The sequence below is a fragment of the Perognathus longimembris genome, chromosome 3 (assembly GCF_023159225.1).
Source record: "Perognathus longimembris pacificus isolate PPM17 chromosome 3, ASM2315922v1, whole genome shotgun sequence".
Lineage (NCBI taxonomy): Eukaryota > Metazoa > Chordata > Mammalia > Rodentia > Heteromyidae > Perognathus > Perognathus longimembris.
The window spans coordinates 97435230-97446688 of NC_063163.1; the positions used below are offsets into that span (position 1 = coordinate 97435230).

Sequence of the window (11459 nt, forward strand, 5' to 3'; positions counted from 1 at the left end):
TGGAGTTCCTGGCGTGTCAGCCCTAGCAAATCAAGTGGAGATGAAAATGATTGCCCCTATAGGCTGTGAGGAAGATACAAAGGGGTCCTGGTCCCAGTGACTGGCTTATTTGATTTCGCATAATGTCTTCAAGGTACATTTCTGTCTCTGTGGGTGTCAGAATTTCCAACTGTCCCCACTTCACAGGTGAGGCACTATAAGATGATAGCCCCAGAAAATCTGACTGGAGAATCTGCCCTCTACCAACCCTCCAAAGATCCTGGTGCCCGCAGGTCACAAAGCTTCAAAGGTGGCATTTTCAGCATGTGTGATCACTCCAAAAGCACTGGCTGGAATTTGACTTTCCTACTGTGGTCAGTGCTAGGCTCTCAATCACGTTCCCTGGACCACTTAGTGCTAATTAGGCTGTTACACAATATCCTATCCATGGAGTCATTTGTAAACAATAGAAATTCCTGCTCACACTTTGGGAGGCTAGTGAGTCCCAAGATCAAGGTTACAGTCAATTCAGTGTCTACTGAATTCTGCTTCGAAGATGGCATTTTCTTGCTGTGTCCTCATATTGTGGGACGGTCACAGCAGCCCCTTTCAAACTTCTTTTTAGGACAAGGCAAGGGGAGTCTATATTGGAGCTTGAACTCAGGGTGTGGTTGCTATACCTGAGCTTTTTGTGCTCAAGGCACAACCATCTGAGAGACAGCTCCACTTCCAGCTATTTGGGGGAGTTAGTTGGAGGTAAGTCTTAGACTTTTCTGCCCTCATCTCAATCCTGGGATCCTGAATAGTTAAGATTACAAGGGTGAAGTACTAGTACCTGGCTTAATATTTATTTACTTTCTTTCTGGAAACATGACAGTATGCTCCCACATCAGGCTCTCTGCATATGAATGTGTGTATATATGCATATATGTGTAAATATACACATATATATATACACATATGTAGTACAGGTCCTGGAGCTTGAACTCAGGGCCTGGCCTCTGTTCCTGAGTTTCTGTTTGCTTAAGGCTAGCACTCTACCACTTGAGCCACAGCTCCATTTCTTGCTTTGTATGTGCATGTGTACGTGTGCATGTGTGTGTGTGTGTGTGAGAGAGAGAGAGAGAGAGAGAGAGAGAGAGAGAGACTACTGTGGCTTGAACTCAGGGCCAGAGTGCAGTTCCTGAGCTTTTTCGTTCAAGGCTAGCATTCTACCACTTTGAGCCACAGCATCACTTCGAATTTTCTGGTGGTTAACTAGAGAGTCTCATAGACTTTCCTGCCCAGGCTGTCTTTGAACTGTGATCCTCAGAACTCAGCCTTCTAAGTAGCTAGGATTATAGGCGTAAGCCACCAGGGTTGGCCTTTTTTCCCCCCAGTAGTTTATTGGAGATAAGAGTCTTACATACATTCCTGCCTGGGCTGCCTCTGAACCACAATCCTCAGATCTCGACCTCCTGAGTAGCCACCAGTGCCCATATTAACTATCTAACTATCTAACTGCTTATATTAACTATCCTTGACTTCACAGCCATGCTGGTAGTTCTACTTCTTTATTAGGCCAAGGAACAGAGTTGCTTTTTAAGATGTCCCTTAAGGGAAGAGGCTCAAAGGGCTGAGCCAGCCAGGCCCATGCACGGCCTCTGGGGTCACTTGTACTTCTGCAGAAACTCACAGATCCTCTCCTTGACCGATGGATCCAGTGTTGAACAGTCCCATTCTACCAACTTCGTCAAGCGGTCATGAGCCTCCCAGAAGAGGCTAGATCCAATGGCCACCTCTACACGCGTGCGCCATTCGGTCAGCTTGTTATTGTCGAGGAAGATATTATGATTTGCTCCTATGGGCTACGGATAGACAGAGAGGAAAATGTGCTTAACTTGGGCACCAGCTCCCACCCAGGTCATCTCCTATAGCCTCAGGGGACCCCCACACCCCAACAGTCTCTGAAAGAGTTAACCATCTGCTGACCCCACAGAGTTGGTCATCTGCTTGGCCAGGGGTCTGAAGTACATATAATTAGATGTTGGGTTGGATAGAAGACCCAGAAACCTCCAGGGTTGTTGATCAATGGTCTTATTCCAAGGCTTTCAAACCTCTCTCTGAGGTCACATCTGGCCTAAAATGGTTGCCATATCTCTAGCCTGAAAAATCTTCCATGGATCCTTGCCTTTTTCCAGGGAAGCCCCTTGTATCCAAGGGAGTATGTGTGGGAGGAACTAAGTCTCCCCCCTCCCTATATACATATAGAATCTCCTTCTATGATGAAGCACAAGGGCTGAAAAGGAGATACAGCAGCCTAGCTGCCTCAGAGTTCAACTGTCTCGTTAAAAAATATACACTCTTTCCCAGGTGCCAGAAGTTCACACTTGTAATCCTACCTACTCAGGAGGCTGAGTTCTGTAGATTGGTAGAACACCAATATTGAGCAGAAAAGGCTAAGAGATAGTGCCCAGGCCCTGAGTTCAAGCCTCAGTATCTATGCAAAAAAAAAGGACCCAATGATGATGGCTCACCCTGGAGGCTGAGATTTTAGGATTAAGACAGCCCAGGCAGAAAAGTCCATGGGACTCTCATCCACAACTAAACAGAAAATAGTTGAAAATGGAGGTGTGGCTCAAATGCTAGAGTGCCAACCTTGAGTAAAAAAAAGCCAAGGGAGGGTGTGAAGTCCCTCAGTTCAAGATCCAGTAATGATACACACATGTGTACACACACACACACACACACACACACACACACACACACACACACACACACGCACAGAAATACATACCCAGAACATCTAGGAGGCCCAAGAGGGGGGAGTTGGGTGGCGTGGAAGGGGTGTGGGTCAGGCTGGAATCGTTTTTCCTGGTACTTCTCTGTACTGCACATTGACCAAGGACCAAAGTGACCACATTACATATCGGCCAGAGACTATTGTTGGCCCCTCAAGACACTGGCCAGTATCCCAAACTGGCCATCTTGCCTGTACATACCAGCTAACTCAGAACTAGCCACTCTCCTCTGTTTATATAAACCTTGCAAAAGTTCCATCCCAAGGTGTGCCTCCAAATACATAATGAAGACTCCTCAAAACCATCTGCCCTATCATGTGAATTCTGGGGTTAAAAACAAAACAAAACAAAACAAAAAAACAGACAAAGCCAGAAGCCTCTGAACACTTATTTCCTGGAGAGTCCACTAGAAGGAAGATGCATCTGGAATGCTGGTGGATGAACAGAGAAATACATTGTTCTGTGCATCCAGGTATACCCTTCTACCTCCTCCCCACACATTAGCATTAGGATCCTGGTCAAGAGATCAAGTCTGGTGCCTGCCAGTGGTTCTTGCCTGTAATCCTAGCTACTCAGGAGACTGAGATCTAAGGATCTCGTTCAAAGTCAGGAAGTAAAGTCTATGAGACTCATTTCCAATTAGCCAGCAAAATGCTTCAAGTGGAGTTGTGGCTCAGAGGACAGCACCCAGGTTCTGAGTTCAAGCCTCAGTACTGGCACGCAGGCAGGAGGCAGACACCTATGCATGCGTGCGCGCGCGCACACACACACACACAGGCACACACACACACACACACACACACACACACACACACACACACACACGATCACTCTCCTCCCTGATTCAAAACCTTCTGTCCTTTCTTCCCATTGCCTCAAGATGGAGTCTAGGCAGCCAGATCTGGCTACTACAACTTTTTGCCTCCTCTTCCTCCTTCACCAGTCTATCTTTAAGTTATATTCCCACTGATCTCAGAAACATTTGCCTCTGCCTAGGCTCTGACCACCCACTTGCCCATCTCACACCTGCATCATCTCCATCAAGGCCACCAAGTCAGCCAGTGAAATGTGGTCCCCAGTGATGAACAATTTGTCCTGCAGAAACTTCTCCTCAAATTGTGCAAGGCTTTTCTTCACTTCTTCCAGCATCTCATTTGTCTTCTCAGCGGGGACTTCCTCACCGGTGATCATTGGAATCAGCAACTGGCCAGGGGGGAAGAAAAGAAAAAGAAGGCTATTCTCCGGTCCCATTTGCCCTTCTAGACCTCCACCATCCTGTCAGCTACATAGATAGCAGACAGTTTCAAGGATGTAAATTGTTTCACCTTTTGGGAAGTTCTAATTAGTAGAAGTTTCCTGGCACTCTGTGTTCAGACGGATTTTGAGACCCCAGCAAAAATGCATCCTGTGATCAACTAGTGATCTGTAATAGGTGCTATGGATTAGATGTGGTTTGAATGTATTCCTCAAGGGTTCATGGGTTAGAAGCTCAACGCTAACCCCTCCTCCCCAGTGGGTAATATGAGAAGTCAAATCTAATAAGGCACACTACCTTCAGAAGAGTTTAAAGTAATTCTTAAGGGACAGCAAGTTAATTCTTTTCTTTCTTTCTTTTTTTTTTTTTTTTTTTGCCAGTCCTGGGTCTTGGACTCAGGGCCTGAGCACTGTCCTTGGCTTCTTTTTGCTCAAGGCTAGCACTCAACCACTTGAGCCACAGTACCACTTCTGGCTTTTTCCATATACGTGGTGCTGAGGAATTGAACCCAGGACTTCATGCATGCAAGGCAAGCACTCTACTGCTAAGCCATAGTCCCAGCCCCAGTAAGTTAATTCTTATGAGACAAAATTGTTATAGCAAGACTGGCCCCTCTCCTATTCTCTGGCTTCCTTTCCTTATCATGTCGTCCCTCTTTTTTTGTTTTCCTTTTTGGTACTGGGCATCAAACCCAGGATGCTCCACTTGCTGAGCAAGCACTTTGCTACTGCGCTACACCCCAGCCCCATTTGAGTCCTCCTTAACTTGTTTCCATTGTGATGACCCTCACCAGAGCCTGTACTATGTTTGGATTTTTAGCCTCCAAAACTGTAAGCTAAATAAGGCTTTTTTCTTTAAAAGTTACCCAGCCTCTGGAATTTTGTCATAGGAACCAAAAGCAGACTAAGACACAGGACTAGTATTAGAAGTAGAGACATATGTGCTTGTTATTTATGTCTTCAAACTTTTTATCTAGGGCCCCTTGATGCTAATATTCTATAGTTCTGAATGAAATTTCTTGAATTCTGACTTGAGCTGAGTCACATCAGCCCTTATTTTGGTACCCTTCCCCTTGTCTTAATAACATTCTTTCATACCCAATGGTTTGTTCCACACTCCCATCAATGCCATAAGGCAGGCAGGAGAGGGAGCAGAGGAAACAAAACTTTGAGAGGGAGAAGGGGGGCTTGCTTGAGCTTACAACTGGACAGCAAGGCCAGAACTAGACTCCAGGCTTCCTGACTCTCTTGTTACTTTGTCCCCAAACTCCAAACATGGCCCTTCTTACCTTGAACCAGAGTATCTTGCTCATAGGCAGCTGAATGGCTGTGTGGTGCCAGGCCATGAACTCATCCACACGTGCACGAGTGTGCAGGTCTGGCGGGTACCAGTGTGAAGGTGCGCTGTACTTGCGGCAGAGGTAGAAGAGGATGGCCACACTGCAAAAAGAACAGGTCAGGCTCACTGCACTTGCCTTCCAAAGATCCTGACACCAATCACCCCATCACAGCCTGGGCCCAACTTGCTAAGGCCTCCAGCTACAGGCAGGAGTGCTTCTCCTCCAGGAGAAGTTGCCCAGAGGCCCCTGGAAAAGACCTTTCCTAAACTAACAGTCTAAGCATCAGCAAGGGCAGGAGGGGTGCAGGAGTCAGTGGATAGGATAAAAAATGGCGGTCTAGACAGGAAACATATAGCAAGATACTAGAGTAAGATGGAGATGAATTTGGAGAATGGAGAGCAGGTGCATATTGCCAGAAATAAGACAGGTGAAAAGGGGAGAGAGGCTGCCAGCAATGATAAAGGGGACTGAATGCTGGGTGGGGGAAGTAGATGGACCATAGAGAGGCCAAGATAGCCAATCAAACTCATAAGAAAGGGCTGGGGAGGGCAGAGGCCTTAGGGATGGAAGGGAGGGGAGGAAGGGACAGAGTGGAGGCAGGCTTTAGGAGAATGCCCCAGGCTTGCTGATTGATGTCTAAAGCAGAAAACTCCAAAAGACAACAGATTCGGTTTCTTCATCATCAGCATCAGTAAACTTCTAGGGGAAAAGAGTGTGCTACTATTTAGTTGTCCACACCCAAACTTAGGTTGGAATTTAATACCCATCATGATCTTTGAAAAGGTGGCACCAGGGCTGGGGATATGGCCTAGTGGCAAGAGAGCTTGCCTCATATACATGAGGCCCTGGGTTCAATTCCCCAGCACCACATATACAGAAATGGCCAGAAGTGGTGCTGTGGCTCAAGTGGCAGAGTGCTAGCCTTGAGCAAAAGGAAGCCAGGGACAGTGCTCAGGCCCTGAGTTCAAGGCCCAGGACTGGCTAAAAAAAAAAAAAAAAAAAAAAAAAAAAAAAGAAAAGAAAAGGTGGCACCATTAAGCATGACTATGTTGACAGGTCCTGATGGCTCATATCTGTAATTCTAGCTACTCAGGAGGCAGAGATCTGAGAATTACAATTCAAAGCCAGCAGAGGCAAACACGTCTATGGCACTCATCTCTAGCCAGCAAAAACCAAGAGCTAGAGACATGGCTTCAGCTCTAGAACACCAGTTATGAGCAAAAATGCCAAGTAGACAAATCCAAGGGACTCTTATATCCAATTAACCAGCAAAAAGCTGGAAGTGGAGGAGTGGCTCAAATGGTAGAGCACCAGTCTTAAGCATAAAAGCCTAGTGAAATGTTGAGGCCCTGAATTCAAGACCAAATACCAGCAGGAGAAAAAAATAAGTGATGGGGTCCTCAGGGCTCTGCCCTCCTGAATGGATCAATCCATTCATAAATAAGAGGATTGCTAGATTAATGGTTTACCACTCAAGTTGCTTTGACATAAAAACAAGTTTTCTCTCTTGCTGGATCTGTCTCTCCACATGATTCTCAGTGCCATGCCATGGCCCAGCAAGAAGGCCTACATGCTGAGAAGATCAGCTCTTAGACTTTCAGCTGAGTTCAGTGTTGGTTCTTTATATTATCCAGGCTGCAGTATTTAGGCATAGAGATAAAAAGTGGACAATAGCCAAAATTTGGAAACAACCCAGATGCCCCTCCACAGATGAATGGATCCAAAAAATATGGTACTTATACACAATGGAATACTACATAGCGATTAGGAATGGTGAAATATTGTTATTTGCAGGGAAATGGTCAGAACTCGAACAAATAATGTTGAGTGAGACAAGCCTAGAACACAGAAAACAAAGGGGCATGATCTCCCTGATATATGACTGTTAACAAAGGGAGATGGAGAGACAGTAGAGACCAAGTCTGTGAACACTGTATATGTGCTTGATACATTGTATACTGCATATGGGTCTACCTGACCTAGACAAGGGATGGGAAAACAGGTTGTAAGATATCACAAGAAATGTACACACTGCCCTACTATGTAACTGCACCCTCTTTGCACAGCACCTTGTAAAAAAAAAAAATTTATGTTCAATTGATAATAAAAAAAAATTAAAAAAAAAAAATAAAAAAATAAAATGTAACTTGAAAAAAAAAAAAAAAAAAAAAAGTGGGCTAACACAAGACTATGTATGGATAAAGAGAGGCCTAAGAGGCAGATCAAACAACTGTGATCCTCAGAACTTCTGGGATCTCTGATTTAAGCAAATCAACTGCCAATAAAATATTTATGAGCTACTTAATGAATTTTGAATAGAAAATGGATATTTGGTGAAATCTAGGAAATAGTGCTAGTTTTAGTAGTTGTCATTATGATATTGAGGTGATTTTTTTTTTGTCAGACTTAGGGCTTGAACTCAGGGTCTGAGCACTGACCCTGGCTTCTTTTTGCTCAAGGCTAGCACTCTACCACTTGAGCCACAGAGCCACTTCAGGTTTTTTCTGTTTACGTGGGGCTGAGGAATCGAACACAGGGCTTCATGCATGCTAGGCAAGCACTGTACTGTTAAGCCACATTCCCAGCCCGATGTGATATATTTTTAGAGTCCATATCTGTTAGAGGTACCTTCCTAAACACTTCTGAGTAAAATGATGGGTATCAAGAAGGAAAGGGAACAGGCTGATACAAAATAGACCCAAGATGGACACAGGTGGCCCATGCCTGTAATCCTAGATACTCAGGAGGTTGAGATCTGAGGATGGAGGTTCGAAACCAGCTCAGTCAGGAAAGTCTCCATGTGACTCTTATCTCCAATTAACCACTCAAAAATGGGAAGTGACCAAAATAGGAAGTGATGCTGTGGCTCAAGTGGTAGAGTGCTAGCCTTGAGCACAAAGAGGCTCAGGGAAAGTGGCCCGGCCCTGAGTTCAAGCCCCACAACTCACAAAAAATAAAATAAAGTAAAATGAAAAATAAAATTTAAAAAGTAGACCCCACATGGACAACTACTGGAGCTGGGATATGGTTGTGTGGGTTTATTATACTATTGGTTAGTATTCACTCTTCTTCAGTGCATGCATGAAATTTTCTAATGTTAATAAATAAATAGGAGAGGGGCTGGGGATATAGCCTAGTGGCAAGAGTGCCTGCCTCGGATACACGAGGCCCTAGGTTCGATTCCCCAGCACCACATATACAGAAAACGGCCAGAAGCGGCGCTGTGGCTCAAGTGGCAGAGTGCTAGCCTTGAGCGGGAAGAAGCCAGGGACAGTGCTCAGGCCCTGAGTCCAAGGCCCAGGACTGGCCAAAAAAATTAAATAAATAAATAAATAAATAAATAGGAGAGGTGAAATTGCCCACAAAGAAATGCACTAATCACCTGACTTATGATATGTTAACCTCTCTGTGCATTACATTAATAATGACAATAAATAAAGTAGAATTAATGAATAAGTAAATAAAAATAAATAGGGGCTGTAAGCATGGTTCAAATGGTAGGGTGCACCCTATCTAGCAAATTTGAAGGTCTGAATTCAAACTCCAGTACTACCAATAAGAAATGAAACAAATGAACAAATTAAATGAATGCTAGCAGGTCAATTCCCACTGAGGAGGAGCAGAAGCAGATGGAGAGAGAGGATCCTTACCTTTCAGTTAAGATGAATTTCCCATCTCTGAGGCTGGGCAGTTTCCTCAAGGGGTTGATCTCGATATATTCCTTGCTGTGGTGGTGACCTGAGAGGGACCAGGGAAGTTCTGAAGCTGCTGCGAACTTCAGGAGAAAGAGACCTGGGACACTCAGAGACAGAAACTGAAGCCTCAAAGGATACTGTGGCACACCCAGGTCAGTGGTAAAACAGGGGCCAAGGATTCCTGCCTTCCACTCTGCCACTACTCTAGACTTGTTGATCTCTTTTCTCCAGCACCAAGATAACCTTTTGGCTCCCCAAAACTACAGCTCTCCAGTCCCCAACTCCATCACCAATCACCCTATCCCTGTGTCTCTTTTGTGCTGGTACTGGGGCTTGAACTCATGGCCTAAATGCTGTCCCATAGCTTTTTCACTCAAAGCTGGTCCTTCACCCCTTGAGGCACAGTCCACTTCCAACTTTTTGGTGGTTAATTGGAGGTAAGAATCTCACAGATTTTCTTTCCTTGGTTGACTTTGAAACTCAAGCCCCAGATCTCAGCTTCTTAAATAGCTAGAATTATAGGTGTGAGCCACCAGCACCTGGCTTCTGTACTGCCTCTTAAGGAAAGCGGGGCAGCTAAAGCTGGCCATATAGGAAACATAAGTCCAGAATAAAGCTGGACTCCAAAGAAGGAGCTCCTCATGTGAAATCAGACACTAGTATATATAGGGAACTTTGTAAGGGCTAGGAATTCTCACTCTTCCTTGATTAGCTACTTCTAAATGCAAACATTTCTGGGAGTACCATTTATGCCTCATTCATTTCTACAGCTTCCACATGTCCCTTTCTATAGTCTTGAAGTTTCTGTCTGTATAAGCTGAGCTTTTAGAGCCTCCTCAGTGCTTGGGGTAGAGGGGCTGGAACCCAACCCACGAAACTTCACATGGGTCTATATGATCCATAGCAGGTTTGCATTGTACATAACTTGATTTTCAGTACTAAGGATGGAGCTTAGCATCTAGAATATTCTAGCAAACCATCTACCACTGGGCTGGGGAAATATCCAACCATCAGAGCAGGTTTGATTCTGAGAAGAGGGTGGCTGTAGGCTGAACAGTGTCTGTACTCATATATTACTGCAATCATTAGCAGCCTGGTTGTCAGGTGCTACAGATAATGAGATGTAAGACCATCACCATTCCCCAAAACACACAAGGTGATGGCAAGGGACCTGGTTGGGATTCCCCTAGCAATCTTCCCCTTTCCTCTCAAAGAGGCTTTTCTTTCTAGTGAAGAGACTGTTGTTAGACAAGACAGAGATGCAGCCTGGGTAATCTTGACACCTTTGGTATCTTTTCTCCGCCTTTGCCTTAGTACCTCTCTTTCTCTGAAATTTCCATCCCTGGGTCATTGGGCTGCTTTCCAGGACCAGGCCAGCCCAGGTACCAATAGGGACTGACCTTTGAGCAGATCTACAAACTGGAAGTCAAAGGGGATGCTGTTCTTTTTGGCGAAGATGTAGACGGCACGGCAGGGTGCTGACAGCAGGTCCATGAACAGCTCCAAAACCATACTGAGACTCCTGGCGGGCCCCACTGCCGTAGCAGGCCAGTCACAAACCTGAGCCTGTGTCCATCCTGAGCCCCGGACTCCGCTGCCCTCTTTGATCTGAGCCCAGGATGCCACATTCTAGAATTTCTTATTTTCCTTGGTGTTGCCATGAAGCCAGGAGGCCTGGAATCCTCGCAGCAGCAACAAGGATTCTGAGGAGATTTAGGAGGGAGAAAGAGCCTTAGTTAGCTAAGGGCTGGCAGGGGTGGGGAAGATGGGCTCCTGTGTGCGCATGGGCCACATAGTTCTGTCTCATAGACACTATCTGTCTGAGAAGGATTCACGCCTGAGCATTCCCAGCGCTAGTCCTTCGATGCAGAGCATGACAAAAAGGGATTTTGAGAGTCTAATGGGAGAAAAGAGGCTTTTCTATCCAAGTAGTTTGCTTTCTTTCTGTTAATCTTGTGAGAATTGTTTTTCTGAAAAGTGCCTGCCTTGGCCTGGTGGCTTCGCCCTTGTTAGTTACATCCTTGTCCTGCTGCCCTTTAATTAGGACATCCTGCTACTAGTTCCTTGAATTTTAATTACATCCTGTTAATTATGCTGCATCCTTTTGCAGCATATGAACCTGAGCTCAGCCAATGGGAGCAGAAGGGCAGAGCCTGATGGATTAGGGGTAAAAAGAGAGTAGGCCTACCTGCTCTGTATGCTTGCTTGCCAGAGGTTTGGCTAATGATGCCTTCTTCTGCAGAAGGAAACTTGGCCTAGCCAAGTTCCTTTCAAGTTGGTGTCCTTATTCCTACGTGACTCCCCAACATCCCAAGCTATTTCTAACACTAATGAGAACTAACTCTGCGGGGCCAGAAGGAGAAACAAGAGGTATCGACAGCCAAATCTAATCTAAAATGTGGCTAGAAAGG

General features: G+C 45.4%; 1 protein-coding gene across 1 annotated transcript; it reads right to left on the minus strand.

Annotated features, from left to right (window-relative positions):
* Positions 1-1628: 1628 nt before the first annotated feature.
* On the minus strand, positions 1629-10560 carry LOC125348007 (glutathione S-transferase theta-4-like). Its single transcript, XM_048340946.1, has 5 exons — positions 10449-10560; positions 9004-9091; positions 5303-5453; positions 3786-3962; positions 1629-1826 (listed from the first exon to the last, which is right to left on the minus strand). Exons 1-5 carry the CDS (start codon positions 10558-10560, stop codon positions 1629-1631), a joined length of 726 nt encoding a protein of 241 aa, XP_048196903.1.
* Between the last annotated feature and the right edge of the window lie 899 nt (positions 10561-11459).